The sequence below is a fragment of the Heterodontus francisci genome, chromosome 1, assembly GCF_036365525.1.
Source record: "Heterodontus francisci isolate sHetFra1 chromosome 1, sHetFra1.hap1, whole genome shotgun sequence".
In the NCBI taxonomy this organism is placed as follows: domain Eukaryota; kingdom Metazoa; phylum Chordata; class Chondrichthyes; order Heterodontiformes; family Heterodontidae; genus Heterodontus; species Heterodontus francisci.
The window spans coordinates 272,161,718-272,178,966 of record NC_090371.1 but is presented as its reverse complement, the minus strand read 5'-3'; the positions used below and the strand labels follow the sequence as shown (position 1 = coordinate 272,178,966).

General features: G+C 44.0%; 1 protein-coding gene across 1 annotated transcript in view; it reads right to left on the bottom strand.

Moving 5' to 3' along the window:
• The window catches only part of fut10 (fucosyltransferase 10), a 103,798-nt gene extending 92,825 nt beyond the window's left edge, over nucleotides 1-10,973 (bottom strand). Inside the window, exon 1 of the mRNA XM_068036847.1 lies at nucleotides 10,710-10,973. Within this exon, the coding sequence (XP_067892948.1) occupies nucleotides 10,710-10,973 (264 nt within the window). The remainder of the gene's footprint in view (nucleotides 1-10,709) is intronic.
• Between the last annotated feature and the right edge of the window lie 6,276 nt (nucleotides 10,974-17,249).

Here is a 17,249-nt window from a genome sequence, read left to right as displayed (position 1 = left end):
TTGTAGTTACTTCTCCATGTTGTTCTGTATGAATGTACAACTTTGGCAGGCAGTAAAGGACCAGCTGGTCCATCAAGCCTGCTCCACACCTCATGATGGCTGGAGTACCATGACTAGACACTTTTCAACTGCCTTCCCCTGCTAACCCCCTCCATCCCCCTGCACCCATGTAATCTCCTGGGGGAAGCAAGAAAATTGAGAAGAAACCCAGGACCAATAAAGGAGTAAATACTCTGCAAAATTCCTCTCCAACCCCTTCAGACAATCAAAGCCAGTCCAGGGAGTTGGGCTCCAAACCAAAAAATTGTCCTACCGTCGTGCCAGGGACTGTTGGTGAGATTCTGCCCACTTATCATTTATAGGATGTAATCTCTGCCCCAGTATGGAACTAGTTCAGCTTCCTCTTGAAGACATGAAGAGACTCAGCACCCACCACACCAGCTGACAACACATCCCAGAGATTTGGTACTCTCTGGAAAAAGCATCACTCAACAGCCAATCTATTCCTACTCTTGCATAGTTTAAATTCATGCCCCTTGGTTGTCTCCAATCTATCAAACTGCAATAATCTCTCAATAGGTATGCTGTCCAACATTTTCGTTATTTTATGGCTGCGTTTGCTGACAATGCAACCAATAAGTGACGCAGTACTTGCACGTGCGCAAATGCAGTCTCATGCACTGAAACATCACTGTGACATTTTGGCAGTTGCCAGTAGTAAAGATGGCGTTGCTCAATTTATCACAGAAACAAAAACAAATGAAACTCAAGCCCCACAGTGGCAGCGATCGCCATCTCCATCCTATCCCCAACTGTACCCCACTCCCTCCTGCTATTGCGCTTCTCTTCGCCGTTGCCTCCCACGCCCATCTGCTCGCCACTTGCTCCAAGTCTCGCCACTTTTCCCCCCTCTGCTGCTCGTTCCCCACTTCACCCACCCCCCACCTGTGGGCGACTCGCTCCTGGCCTTGCCACTTCACCCCTCTGCTCTGTCTTTCCACCCCGCTCCCTCCTGCTTCTGCTTCCCACACTGTCCCGCTCGCAGTCTCCCTCCCCTCCCTATATTGTCACTCTCTCTCTCCCCCACTTCCCCCATGCAGGGAAGAAAGGCGTTGATCACGAGAGGGAGCGGGCAGCAGAGGCGGCACACAGGGGTGGAAGTGGCGAGTCTGGGAGCGAGTGGCCCACAGGTAGGTGGAAGGGGTAGGGGGGGTGAAGCGGGGAGTGAGTGGCTGAGGGGGGAGAAATGGCGAGGCGGGGAGCGAGCAGTGAGCTGACATTGCAGTACGCAATGATGTTTTCATGAAATAGTCCTTGCAAGCCGGATGCTGACGTAGGCTGCACATGCGCAGCACCATACTGACAGCAAAGGTCTGTTCTGCGCATGTGCGAAGCTGGGAGCGCTCTGATAACGTCGGTGCTGGGCTGCGTTGTCAGAAGTCACTTTGTTATTTTATATCACTATCAGGTCACCTTCAAGTTGTCACTGTCCTAAAGTATCCATACTAAGGTTCTTAAGGCTGTATGGGAACCAAAACTAGACACATTACTCCAGTGATGTCCTTTAACTTATACTGAATGGTTCTATTAATACAATCTAATACCCAGTCAGCCTTAGTTATAAATCTCTCCACATGTATATTTATAAAACACTGGTTCGGCCTCAACTGGAGTATTGTGTCCAATTCTGGGCACCACACTTTAGGAAGGAAGTGAAGTATTAGATAGGGTGCAGAAAAACTTACAAGAATGGTTCTAGGCATGAGGGTCTTTAGTTACATGGATAGATTGGAGAAGCTGGGGCTGTTCTCCTCAGAGCAGAGAAGGGTGAGAGGAGATTTGATAGAAATCATGAGGGGGCTAGACTGTGTAGATAGGGACAAACTGTTCCCAATGGCGGAAGGGTCGAAAACCAGGGGACACTGATTTAAAATGATTGGCAAAAAAGAAACAAAGATGACAAGAGAAAAAACTTGTTTATGCAGCATGTGGTGATTAGGATCTGGAATGCACTGCCTGAGAGTGGTGGAGGCAGATTCAATTGTGTCTTTCAAAAGGGCGTTGGATAAGCACCTGAATGGAAAAAATTTACAGGGCTACAGGGAAAGGGTGGGGGGTGGGTGGGGGGGGGACGTGGCGGTGGGATGAGCTGAATTGCTCTTGCAGAGAGCCGACACACGCTCAACGGGTCGAATGGCCTCCTTCTGTGCTGTTAGCAGTCGATGATGCTATTCAATATATTGCTGCACAAACAAGGCACCCATAGCAGAACAATATGGAAAAATCCTCATTTGAAGTTTAGTACTCAAGTGTGCATACAGAAAAAGGATTCGATCCAACATTGTTGGGCAATAAAGTACTCCCCAGGGTAGATTTTGACTTTGTACAATGGTATGAAGTGGGTCATTGCAAGCGGGCAGCACGTCCCAATTTTTATTTCCACTGATGTCATTTTTGGGCTTGGGCCTCATTGAAATAACACTAGCCCGCTAAAGAATCCAAATGAGCAGCTCACTGGTTGTAGGAAGTAGGAAACTGGATGATACCCATGCTGGCAAGTCCCGAGCGGCCTCCAGCAATTCCCTAACTCTTGGTTAGGTCATCCACTAACTGGTACAAATAGCGGGAGCGATAAAAGCTTTTCCAAATATATATGAACAGTGGTAGGGGTGAAAAGAAAACATTGGTCCACTAAAAACAATAGTGGAAAATGTAAATCGGAATATAAATGGTAGGAGTTTTTTAAACAACAATTTTGCATCTATCCTTTCAAGCAGAAAGAATGTGGTGAAGGCAGAATCAATTTTGTCTTTCAAAAGGGCATTGGATAAACACCTGAATGGAAGAAATTTACAGGACTACAGGGAAAGGGTGGGGGAGTAGGATGAGCTGAATTGCTCTTGCAGAGAGCTTTCAAGCTTTCAAGCAGAAGAAGATGAGGATTTATTTAGGCCAGAGATCTGATTTACAGGGAAGATAAATGCAAGTAGCTATAAACGGAACCAGTTATTAAATGTTGGATGCTTTTTAATTAGACAAAGCAATACATCCATGAGTTTTAAAGTAAAAGGAAATTGAAAGGAGTGAATCTTAGGAAAAGTAAGTTAGTGATTTTATCTTGCTCCATCTATCTCTTTTTTTTATTCATTCTTGGGATGTGGGCGTCGCTGGCCAGGCCAGCATTTATTGCCCATCCCTAATTGCCCTTGAGAAGGTGGTGGTGAGTTGCCTTCTTGAACCACTGCAGTCCATGTGGGGTAGCTACACCCACAGTGCTGTTAGGAAGGGAGTTTCAGGATTTTGACCCAGCGACAGTGAAGGAACGGCGATATAGTTCCAAGTCAGGATGGTGTGTGGCTTGGAGGGGAATTTGCAGGTGGTGGTGTTCCCATGCATTTGCCGCCCTTGTCCTTCCAGTTGGTAGAGGTCACGGGTTTGGAAGGTGCTGTCTAAGGAGCCTCAGTGCATTGATGCAGTGCATCTTGTAGATGGTACACACTGCTGCCACTGTGCTTCGGTGGTGGAGGGAGTGAATGTTTGTAGATGGGGTGCCAATCAAGCGGGCTGCTTTGTCCTGGATGGTGTCGAGCTTCTTGAGTGTTGTTGGAGCTGCACCCATCCAGGCAAGTGGAGAGTATTCCATCACACTCCTGACTTGTGCCTTGTAGATTGTGGACAGGCTTTGGGGAGTCAGGAGATGAGTTACTCGCTGCAGGATTCCTAGCCTCTGACTTGCTCTTGTAGCTACAGTATTTATATGGCTACTCCAGTTCAGTGTCTGGTTAATGGTAGCCCCTAGGATGTTGATAGTGGGGAATTCAGTGATGGTAATGCCATTGAATGTCAAGGGGAGATGGTTAGATTCTCTCTTGTTGGAGATGGTCATTGCCTGGCACTTGTGTGGCGCGAATGTTACTTGCCACTTATCAGCCCAAGCCTGGATATTGTCCAAGTCTTGCTGCATTTCTACACGGACTGCTTCAGTATCTGAGGAGTCACGAATGGTGCTGAACATTGTGCAATCATCAGTGAACATCCCCACTTCTGACCTTATGATTGAAGGAAGGTCATTGATGAAGCAGCTGAAGATGGTTGGACCCAGGACACATATATCTTTGTCCAAAACTGGTGAGTTCTTGACACTGAAATTCTTTACAGTTAATTATTTCGATCCAAAGGCAATTAGCAATCTAACGGAACATAAGCCCCCATTCATATGCCAGATTCTGAAGATTAACAGTTTTACAGCTGAGCAATTATATACTTTTTTAAAAGGGTCTAATACTACAGTGGCCAAATACAACCTAACTCCATAATCATGAAAGATAATAGCTGAAACATAGAATCAGATGATAGTGGTTTTGGGAAGCAAATGTTGACCTTTGTAAGCAACTGATTATGATCAGTACAACAGGATTTCACTGCGTTGATCAGGGTTCCATTGAGAACTTATGTTTGTCCTTGGCATATAGTGTAGTGCAACAAAAGACTTAATGAAGAATTGGTAGAAGACAGCTTAATGGGAAAGAAGAAAATTTGAGCTAGATTTCAAAACCCTGAAGACAATTACTAAAATTGGTCCTGACAAAATGTTCACTAATGTCGGTTTCAAAACGTAATGGGCCATTCCTGAATGTTGAAAATACATAGAGCATTGAAACAGAACTAGTTTACAAACGGGGAATAAGCATTTGGATCAAATTACCAGGAGAAAAATAACAGTGAAGCAAATGATATTTGTTTAAAAGGGAGTTGGATATCCTGAAATTATGTGATGGGATTCTGAAGTATAAACATTTGACGTATTCCCCTGAAATTCCTCTGCTATTTTATTAAAAACCATGAATATATTCAAATTTTTAAACATTTCTATATTAGTATCACATGAAAGCTTTTGCAGGAAGAGGTGATCGAAGGATATGATGAGAAGGGTGAGATTGAGATCAATCAGAGAAAGTGTCTGGCTCATTGCAACAAATGACCTTTTCCTAAACATTCCTTTCTCCCAAAGAATAAATTTACTGACCGTCAAGTTTTCTGCATGAACAATTCATGTGCCCAGACAAATTTCTCTGCCTAATTTTTTTTCCCGTGGATTGACTGCTGCTTTTAAAAAAATGGACAAAGAATTTTAGTATGTCTTAAGTATTTAGATGGGACCAGCGTAAATCAGAAAATATGCCTTTATCTTCGATACGGTGACAGAAGTTTATTCGTCAAGAGAAGAAACAGGCATCAGCGTGTGTCTGCTTGGCTCAGTGATAACATTGTTTCCTCTGAGTCAGAAGATCATGGTCACGAAATTGGACAGGGCCCAAAAACATGCGCAGGGATCGCGATGTGGGATTATCCCATTCCTGTTGCTTCTGATGCAGGCAGTACACAAACTGCATGCTGCCTGCTGATTTACAGGATTGTAGCATGCAGCCAGTGCGAAATGCACTGATGAATGGCTGCACACCTGAGCAGAGGGCACAAAATCGTGAGAGGTTAGCACGAGTTCAGGTTAGTTTGCACTGCTTAAAGCTAGTCTGCACCTCTTAAAGGGGAAGTGCTGGAAGTCGTTCTAAAACCGATTTTCACCTGGGGCAAACCCAATAATGGCACAACGTGGCAGAGAGTGGGTTCCAAAGTTTTCTGATTCTGCACTGGAGGCCTTGGTGCAGTAGGCAGACAGAAAAATATGTTATAACGTTAAATATTTTATAATAGTAAGCGAGTAGTAAGAGGTGGAGTGGGACCTATTAGGGACAGAGAGGGTGATATGTGATTAGAGGCGCAGGGCAAGGCTAATATACTTAATACACTGTATCGGCGTTCACTAAGGAAATTGAAGCTGACAAAATATCAGTAGAAACAGAGAGAGTAGAAGCAATGGATCAGATAAATTTGAGAGGAGGAGGTATTAAAAAGGCTGGCCATGCTTAGGGTACATAAGGGAAAGGGAAATCATGTTTAACCAATTCATTGGAGTTCTTTGAGGGGATTACTTGTGCTGTGGTTAAAGGGGAAACCGGTGGATGTATTGTACTTAGATTTTTCTGGTTGGCAAGATGTAATGAGTGGCGTGCCACAGGGATCAGTGCTGGGGCCTCAGCTTTTTACAATTTATATAAATGACTTAGATGAAGGAACCGAAGGTATGGTTGCTAAATTTGCTGATGACACAAAAATAGGTAGGACAGTAACTTGTGAAGAGGACATAAGGGGGCTACAAAGGGATATAGATTGATTAAGTGAGTGGGCAAAGACCTGGAAAATGGATTTTAATGTGGGAAAGTGGGAAATTGTCCACTTTGGCAGGAAGAATAAAAAAGAAGCTTATTATCTAAATGGTGAGAGATTGCAGAGCTCTGAGATGCAGAGGGATCTGGGTGTCCTAATGCATGAATTGCAAAAGGTTAGTCTGCATGTACAGCACATAATTAGGAAAGCTAATAGAATGTTATTGTTTATCGCGAGGGGAATTGAATACTAAAGTAGGGAGGTTATGCTTCAGTTATACAGGGCATTGGTGAGACCACATCTGGAGTACTGTGTACAGTACTGGTCTTCTTATTTAAGCAAGGATGTAAATGCATTGGAGGCAGTACAGAGAAGGTTTACTAGACTAATACCTGGAATGGGCGGGCTGTCTTACGAGGAGAGATTGGACAGGCTAGGCTTGTATCCGCTGGAATTTAGAAGAATAAAAAGCGACTTGATTGAAACAGATAAGATCATGAAAGGACTTGACAGGGTGGATGTGGAAAGGATGTTTCCCCTTCTGGGAGAATCTAGAACTCGGGGTCACTGTTTAAAAATAAGGGGTCACCCATTTAAGACCAAGATGAGGAGAAATTTTTTCTCTCAGAGGTCATGAATCTTTGGAATTTTCTTCCTCAAAAGGTGGTGGAAGCAGATCTTTGAATATTATTAAGGCAGAGGTAGATAGATTCTTGATAAGCAAGGGGGTGGAAGGTCATCGGGGGTAGGTGGAAATGTGGAGGAATCAGTTCAGGAATAAACTTATTGAATGGCGGAGCAGGCTCGAATGGCCGAGTGGCCTACTCCTGCTCCTATTTCGTATGTTCGTATAAGTCACCTGGTCCAGATGGCTTGCACCCAGGTTGCTAAAGGAGGTGGAAGTGGAGATAGCAGAAGGGCTTGCCATAATCTTCCAATCTTCCCTGGATATGGGGGAGATGCCAGAGGATTGCAGAGTGGTAACTGTGATGCTCAAATTCAGGAAAGGGTATAAGGATAGTCCTAGCAACTACAGGCCAGTTAGTTTAACATCACTGGTGGATAAAGTTTTAGAAACAATAATCAGGGAAAATATCAATGGACACTTAGAGGGGTTCAAGTTAATTAAGGATAGCCAGCATGGATTTGTAAAAGGCAAATCATGCTTGATAACCTAATTGAATTTTTTGATGAAGTAGCAGAGAAGGTTGATGAAAGGAATGTGGTTAATGTTGTGTATATAGATTTTAAGAAAGCATTTGATGAGGTATCGTATAAAAGGCTGGTTCACAAAATTGAGGCTCATGGAATAGGAGGGTCAGTATTTGATTAGATAAAAAATGGTGTCATGTTAACCCCCACCTGCCAAGAATGAGGCATATCAATTTCACCATATGGACATTAAATTTCAAATTGTTGCTGGGAAGAAGAGAAGGCCTATTACAAGGGCTGTCAGACTTGGATAGAGGACATTTGCATACCAATTGGGACTAGAAATGTTATTTCCCTTATCCACTTATCTTAAAATGGACTTTGATCAACAGGTATTGTGTGTAAGAGGCTGCTAAGGTGATACAATCCACAAACTGGTCAAACCAGCTGGTCACATGACTAACTGGTTGGTCCAGGTTTATTTGAACTAGCCACAGAGTTTGAACTCAAAAAAGACTGTTTGCTCCTGGAGTGAGAAGACTTCCCATCTCTTTCTCACAAGCCTCTGGACCCACTGAGGACACATGAACTTCAAGAGGGTAAAGTCTCCTACATCGAACAAGGCTAAAGAAGAATACTGGGCCCCAGTGAAAGGCAAGACCTACCTACAATCAAGGACTTAACAGCGAGCTCAAAGAACAGTAACCAAAACTATCTTCAGATATTGCCTCAAACTTTTCCACTTTATTTCTTCTGCTCTTTTCTGTCTCTATCTGCATGTGTGTAGCACATATGCTTGCTAGCGTGGGTGTGCAGTTTATCGTAGGTATTAACTGAATTAGAGTTAACGTTTAATAAAGTTCAACCTTTTCTCTTTAAACCTAAGAAAACCTGTTTGACTAGTTTCTTTGCCTTATCATTGGAAGTTTGTGAACAAGGACTCACTAAGAGGGAGCTAAAAAAATGGTGTGTTTAAAGCTAAACCCTGTCACGGTAAGACCAGGTGAAGGCTGAGAGGGAACCCTAGACCCCCTTTCTCACCTGTTCGTAACAATGAGCTTAAGAACAGAAAATAGCGCATTGTAGTAAATGCTTGCTTTTCAGACTGGAGGATGGTAGACAGTGGTGTTCTCCAAGGGTCAATGCTGGGGCTACTGCTTTTTTTTTGCTATATATAAATGACTTGGATCTTGGAATACAGAGTAGGATTTCAAAATTTGCTGACAACACCAATCTTTGAGGTGCAGCAAACAATGAAGATGATATAAACTGCCTGTAACAGGGCATAGATAGGGCAAGCAGAATGGGCAGAGAGGTGGCAGATGGAATTTAATACTGACAAGTATAATGTGATGCATTTTGGCAGAAGGAATAGGGAGAGGCAATATATACTTAATGGTACAGTTCTAAAGAGTATGCAGCAACAGAGGGACCTGGGAGTGCATGTGCATCAATCTTTGAAGGTGGAAGGACATATTGAGAGAGTGGTTAGTAAGTTTATGGAATATTGGCCTTCATAAATAGATACATGAAGTACAAAAGCAGTAGCCCCAGCTGAACTTTTATAAAGCTCTGGTTAGGTCCCAACTTGAGTATTGTGTCCCCACACTTTGGGAAGGCTGTGAGGGTCCTTGAGCGGGTGCAGAGGAGATTTACCAGAATGGTTCCAGGGATAGAGGATTTTAGTTACAAGATTAGGTTGGAAAAGCTGGATATGTTCACCTTAGAACAAAGGAGATTGAGGTGAGATTTAATGGAAGTGTACAAGATTATGACGGGCTTAGATAAGTTAGACAAGGTAAAACTGTTCCCATTAACAAAAGGTACAAGAACCAGGAGACACGGATAGAAAGTTTTGGGCAAAAGATGCACAGGGAATATGAGGAAGCATTTTGTAAGCAGCGGGTGGTAATGACCTGGAACTTGCTGCACACAAGGCTGGTGGAAGCGGAGACGATCAATGACTTCAAGAGGAAGTGAATGGCTAACTGAGAGAAATAGACTTACAGGGCTATGGGGATTGAGCCGGGCAGCGGGACTGACTGCATAGCTCCATGGAAAGCTGGCATGGACTCGATGGGTCTAATTGCCTCCTTCTGTGTTGTAAATGACTCTGACTCAGAAGGAGAGATGTCATCTATCACATGGAGCCAGAAGGCCCTCCACACAAACTTTGCGAAAGCAGTGGGACAAGATAGCCATGGCGGCCAATGTCAGGAGTCTAGCCCCAAAAAGATGGGTGCACTGCTGTGAAAAGTTCAGTGACCTCATGCGAGTCGTCAAAGTCAGTGAACATATTTACAAATGCCATATCCCACCAACTGCTCCACTAACTTCATACACTGCTCAAATCACCACATCCCCTTCACTCACTTACCAATAATTTCTATCAATCAAGCCTCATACTTAACATTCATAGCTTCACCTCATCCTCACACACCTAGCACTGCTGCAAGCCTCAGGCTCACATCTCATAGTTTGCACAAACTGTCAGCTATTCAACTATGACAAGCACATCACCTAAACAGATTGCGCCACACTCACTGACACATTTCCCTCCCTTTTACAGGACAAAGTGGCACATAGCTGGAGACAGCAGAACCTATTCAACACGGCACAGCTGCATGTCCTTACCCGATGGAGGAGACGGTGCTTGCCATCATTGTAGCGGCCATGGCTGAGGCCATGGCTAGTGGCAAGGCTGGAAGCATCAAAGATGATGATATGTGCTTCTCACATCCCACTCTGCCCTCTTCCCACAATCTCTTCTGATTTACAGGCTGCAGATGGTGTAAGCATGCACCTCGTACTTTCCTGACCTCTCCTCAACACAATCCTATGCTTGTGCCTTTCTCTTTTCAGATACTGAAAAACTGCAACCTGGCCAGGCAGGAGCAAGAGCAAGAGGTGGAAAAACGGGAAGACAGAGCAGGAAGACAGTGAAGAAGAAAAATTATCACTTGCTCTCACACTTGCAGCCACCAACACACACTTCACATACTTTAGAGGATGGCTTAGAGGCAGGAGCCGCACCGGGTGAGACGGCAGGCAGAAGTGGCCTGCAGTCAGGGCAGGGGACAGGGTAACACAGGTGCCAGTTTGCCAGAGGGTGAGGTCACACAGGAGTTCTACTGCAGTGGATTCAGATAAGGACTTTGATGGGGTGACCTACAGAAATAGGCTGATGGGTATGCACAATGAAATGCTTGGTGCATAGGCAAACCTGCCAGAAAGTCTGCAGTTAATGGTAAGGAAAATGAGCAGAACTTGGACCCCATCCTTTCCAGTTTGGAAGTGGTGGCCAACTCCATGAACACACTTGGGGACCTTACGTACAGCGTCTGATGGGCAATCTCTGAGCTTCCATTGCAGCACAAGCAGAAGCCACTCAATGTCTGGATGCTGCAGTGGGAGCTCAGACTAAAGTCATGCAAGTTCATCTTGCTGTCGTGCAAGGTCCGACAGCTTCCATCACGGCTGTGGATACCAGTGTTTAAAAGGGTTTGGAGGTTCTCACAGTATTCCAGCAATCTGTCTTCCAACACATCACTAGGACTGCTGAGGTGCAGCCCTGGGAGTCCGAACCTGCTGTCCATCCTCAAGATGACAGCATTTGTCCTCCCACCACTGCCAATCCACTAGTGCTCTTGCTGTTGTCAATCATCCAGCCAGCCGAGACTGCTGCAGCCTGAGATGGTGCGGGCCTTCTCGGCCCATAGCTGCTTGGGTTATCCTGCAAGGCCATCTACAGTCTCCCCATTGAAAGTCACAAGCCTTCCACCAGCCATGCTGCAGCCACTGGCTTAGCATTATGTAGGAGCGCTAGGACAGGTAAAGGCACATGGAAGACAGGCACTAAGGGAATGCACAAGGGTGATTAGTCGAGTTTTGAATTCAATATGGACTGGTTTGAGTTACAAATTTGATTTGGAATGTTTATTTTGTGGTGATTTATATTTTTGCATCGCAATCAAGTAGACACTGTGATGGTCAGTAACAAAGGGAAGCTAAGGTGCGGGACCATTGGCGAATGGGGAATTGAGATTGCGTTTATGGATATCACAGTTGGATGCATTGATTATGGACAGCCCAATCAGAAAGGGGCTGTGTTGGTTGCCTCCTCCATTCCTCCTCCTCTTCTCCTCCTCCTCGTCTCCTCCCCCTCTTCCTCCCCCACTTCCTCCTTCTCTTCCTCCTTCTCCTCAGCTGATTGCCGTATAGCTGGTGGCAAGGGCTATGCCCTCATGATAATGCGGTTGTGCATCATGCAGTAGACTACCATGAGTCTTGACATGCATTAGTACTGCAGGCCTCCTCCAGGATCGTCAAGATAGTGGAACCATTGTTTCTGCTCCCCAATGGTCTACTCTATCACATTAAATGTGGCAGCATGGCTTTCATTATATGCATGCTGCCCATTTGTGCATGGGTTGCACACCGAAGTCAGGAGCCATGACATTGAACCATAGCTCCTGTCACCCAGTAGCCAGCCTCTGGTTTGTCATTGTAGCTTAAATGCAGATGGCACAGTGGACTGCCACAGAATGAAGGCATCATGACTGCTGCCAGAATACCGGGAATTGAGCTGCATGATTCGCGGCATATGGTCGCACACCAGCTGGACATTGAGGGAGTGGAATCCTTCTTGGTTGTGGTATATCTCAAATATCACCTGCTCCAACCTAAAAGGAGCCAGAAGAATAAAGGTTTATGGTCACAGTCACTTTCACATTTGCTGGCAATGCCATCCTTGCCCTGCTTTGAAGCTGCAGCAGGTGGCAAATTTCAGTAGTTGATAATCCCTTCAAATAGCGTTGGTGGGGTGGGGGTCCTTCCTGCTGCTGAACTCATGTTCAACTGTGTGAGATTAAGAGACAGCATTTGCTGGAACATCATGCTCCAAAATGGCAGTGCTGGCATCATAAATAGTGCCCGATACGGCTAGCACCAGAAATTTTCATGCACTGCAGACGACATCTTTGGGACAAAACAGCACTCGTAGGGCCGTCAAAACAGGTGCTAAGGAGCCGCATTTTGTGGCCCATTGGTTTAAGCCCCACTTTAGGATATGTGGACATAATCTAGGCTGACATGCCAGTGCAGTACAGAAGGAGTGCTGCACTGTTTGAGGTGCTGTCTTTTGTATCAGACATTAAACTGAGGCCCCATCTGCCCTCTCAGATGGATGTTAAAGATCCCATGGCACTATTTGAAGAAGAGAACCTATTTAGAACCATAGAAAAATTACAGCACGGAAGGAGGCCATTCAGCCCTTTGCGTCCATGCTGGCTGAAAAAACTAGCCGCCCAATCTAATTCCACCTTCCAGCATCTGGTCCATAGCCTTGCAGGTTACAGCACTTCAGGTGCATGTCCAGGTACCTTTTAAAAGAATTCAGGGCTTCTACCTCCACCACCATTCTTGGCAGTGAATTCCAGACACCCACCATCCTCTGGGTGAAAAAGTTTCTCCTCATGTCCCCTCTAATCCTTCTACCAATCACCTTAAATCTGTGCCCCTTGGTAATTGACCTCTGTACTAGGGGAAACAGATCCTTTCTGTCTGTTAAACCACCAAAACAATTTGTCGAGTTATTTATCTCTTGCCATTTATAGGATTGTCCTTTATGCAAATTTCCTGTTTTATTTGCTTACAAAACAACAGTGTACACTCTTTACAGATAACTTATTGGCTATGAAGCATTTAGGACTTCTTGAGTATGTCAAAGACATTATATAAATGCAGGCTTGCTCTTTCTTCTCACCCCATTCTTTGTTTTACACCGATTTAGACTTAAATATTGTCTTCCTACATTTCTTTTAAAACTCATAATCAAGATTCTAACTGAAAACTGGATCAAACTGGGGACTTTGGAAAGGTTAGAATATTAAATGTCCAGGCATTCTGTACCATAATGAATCTTACTGTGCTTAAGTTAAACCCTTGCTTCATCTGGATATATATTTTATTCTGATTTCTATTCATCTCATTCAGTCTTGAATTAGTTTTGAGGCTTAATATATCATTCTTTTCTGCCCAAAACCTGCAAGCGAGAATAGAAATAGCACTGGATTAATTGGAGCTATTCAGCTTTGCGAAGCGATGTATTGAATTTGGTATTGCCATGAAAAATAACATAGCACATTAAATTTGATTACCCAGATCGGCCAAGTTAAAAACTGTCAAGGATGCATGGTACAGGCGACCACTCTAACAATAAAGTTCACAGCAATTTTATTCCTCACAGTTCAACGCTTCTCCTTAAATTGTTCAATGTTTTTCCCAAGGAATTCAAAATATACATGTATGAATAAGTCATATTACACCATTTGGATTTTTTCTGACTCCAGTAGTATTCTTTTTCCTTTTATCCAATTTGTACATGATATATGTAAGAAGTTTACTCATTTTCTCAGACCGTGGTTTGACATAGAGCACATTCTATTACAGACTTCATAAAAGCTACAGCATCAATGAATAAGTCACACTGCACAATAGTCAGACAAGCGCAGAGCCCTGTGTGCATATTATACATGTGTGTGTATACATGTGTTTATATGTGCATCGGTGTGTGTCTATTTGTGTTTGTGTGTGTCATTACAGTCAAATGAGGAGGGATCAAAGGGCTTCCCTCTTTTCCCTCTCCATGTTTGACCACAACAGATTTAATTCTTTCTTAAAGTGAATGTACTGGCTTATTCAGTAGGTGTTTAATTACTTACTTGGTATGATCATAACAAGAACCAATCGGACAGGTTTTATTGAGTTAACAAAGAAAAAAGTTAACTTTATTGTACCTAAAACAAACTATTAAAATAATGAACAATGTGCCAACTTTCACTCACACACACACTGGAGGTTTACACACACACAAATAGGTTACAGAGTGGGGAAAAGGAGATTGGTTGAGTTAGAGTCAATAGAAAGGTACATAGTCTGTGAAATTTGGTGATTTGGCTAGCTTCTAGCTGAATACAGTGGTCCTGAAGCTTTTAGTTTGAAGAGGCAGATGACTGGTTCTGTGGGTTTCTTGGCGATAGTGATGAGGATGATTTCCTCCAACAGGGTTTCTGATTGTAGACAGAGTATGCAAAGGTGGTCATTCAATAAGCAGGATTTGAAAGCTTTCAAACTGGAATGGAGAGAGAGAGAGAAAGAGGGGGACCCCCACTTAGGGTCTACACATGTCAGAGACTAATTGCTTCTCCTCTGCCACAGAAAAAACACCAGCTTAAAACCACAGATGGGGAGGGGCTTATCACATGACAGTCACTCAGTGATTCAAACATAGCAGTTAGCAGTATTTCTCTGCTTGCTGAAAGAACAGATAGCTCCTTTAAACTTCCTGGTCTTGGTTCTTGCTGGAAAATGCACAGACATTTTGTTTCCCTCCTCACAGTCCTTTGCAATGTAGGATACAGTATTGCAAACTAGGTGATCATCTTAAGCTGCCAGCTGTCATCCTTTTTTTAAATGTCTTTTTTAAAGAAAAAATCAGATCTCCAGTCAGGGGAGTAAAGAAAATTATCATTCAACAAAACATGTTGGCATAACAGTGTGTATGTATAATTTACAATGCTTGCTGCCAGTATTCACAGGGTCAGGGGTTGGGGCTAGGTGGAGGGATTTATGGCTCCTTGGGAGGGTAGGGATTGTATCTGGGGACCCCTCCAGCAGAAGATGTTGCATACAGTGCTGCATAGATAGCTGGCCAGAGGTGCAGGCATGGTGCGAGTGGGTGGACACATAATATTGGGTTTACTGTGCATGTACATGAACACATGGAGTGTGGTGAATAAGGTTAGTGAACTGCAGCTGCAGGTAGCCATGTGAAAAGATAATGTTGTGATGATAATGGAGAGCTGGCTCAAAAAAGGGCAGAACGGAGTACTAAATAGTTCTGGATACAAGTTGTTTAGGAAAGATAGAAAAAGAAAGAGAGGAGAAGGAGTGGCAATATTGATTAAAGATAATATTGCAGTGCTGGAGAGAGAGCATGTAACAGAGGGGTCAAAGACATGATCTATTTGGTTAGAGTTAAGAAATAATAGAGGTTCCATTATAGTACTGGATGTATCCTATAGGCCACCAACTAATGGGAAAGATGTAAAGGAACATATTTGCAAGGCAATTACAAAGAGGTGCAAAAACTATAGAGCAGTTATACTGGGGGCTTTAATTATCCTAATATAGACTGTGATAGTAATAGCGTAGAGGGCAGAGAGGGAAAATAGTTTCTAAAGAGTGTTCATGAGAATTTTCTGAATAAGTATGTTTCCAGTCCTATAAAGAAAGAGGCATTGCAGGATGTTGTTCTGGGGAATAAGGTGGGTGAAGTGAATCAAGTGGCAGTAGGGAAACATTTAGGGGAAAGTGACCATCGCATCATAATGTTTAGGTTAGCTATGGAAAGGGGCAAGCAGCAATCCAGAGTAAAAATAATTGATTGGGGGAGGGCCAATTTCAATGGGGTGAGAAAGGATCTGGTCACAGAAAATTAGAATCAAAGATTGGCAGACAAAACTGTAATGGAACAATGGGCTGCCTTTAGATTGGAGGTGGTTTGGGTACTGCCAAGCCATATTCTCATGAGGGGGAAAGATAGGGCAAACAAACCCAGAGCTCCTTGTATGATGAAAGAGATAAGAGAGTAAGAGGAAGCAGAAAAAGAGTGCATACGACAGATGTCAGGTTGATAATACAAGCGAGAACCAGGCTGAATATAGAAAGTTCAGAGGGGAAGTGAATAAAGAAATAAGAGCAGCAAAGAGAGAGTATGAGAAGAGACTGGCAGCTAACATAAAAGGGAATCCAAAAGTCTTTTATAGACATATAGACATTAGCTGCTTCATCAATGACCTTTCTTCAATCATAAGATCAGAAGTGGGGATGATTGCACAATGTTCAGCACCATTCGCGACTCCTCACATACTGAAGCAGTCCGGGTAAAAATGCAGCAAGACCTGGACAATATCCAGGCTTGAGCTGATAAGTAGCAAGTAACATTTGCACCACACAAGTGCCAGGCAATGACCATCTCCAACAAGAGAGAATCTAACCATCTCCCCTTGACATTCAACAGCATTACCATCGCTGAATCCCCCACTATCAACATCCTGGGGGCTACCATTGACCAGAAACTGAACTGGAGTAGCCATATACATACCATGGCTACAAGATCAGGTCAGAGGCTAGGAATCCTGCAGCGAGTAACTCACCTCCTGACTCCCCAAAGCCTGTCCATCAGCTACAAGGCACAAGTTAGGAGTGGAATACTCTCCACTTGCCTGGATGGGTGCAGCTCCAACAACACTCAAGAAGCTCGACACCATCCAGGACAAAGCAGCCCGATTGATTGGCTCACCATCCACTAACATTCACTCCCACCACCACCGATGCACAGTGTCAGCAGTGTGCACAATCTACAAGATGCACTGCAGCAACACACCAAGGCTCCTTAGACAGCACCTTCAAAACCCACGACCTCTACCACCTCAAAGGACAAGAGCAGCAGATGTATGAGAACACCACCACCTGAAAGTTCCCCTCCACGTCACACACCATCCTGACTTGGAACTATATCGCTGTTCCTTCACTGTTGCTGGGTCAAAATCCTGGAACTCCCTTCCTAACAGCACTGTGGGTATACCTACCCCACATGGACTGCAGCGGTTCAAGAAGGCAGCTCACCACCACCTTCTCAAGGGCAATTAGGGATGGGCAATAAATGCTGGCCTGGCCAGCGATGCCCACATCTCATGAATGAATTTTAAAAAAGAATAAAAAGGTGGCAAAAGGAGGAATAGTGCCCATTAGGGTGTATGGGGTGTTCAGATAGAGGTAGTACCCTTGTATTTTCAGTCAGCTGCATC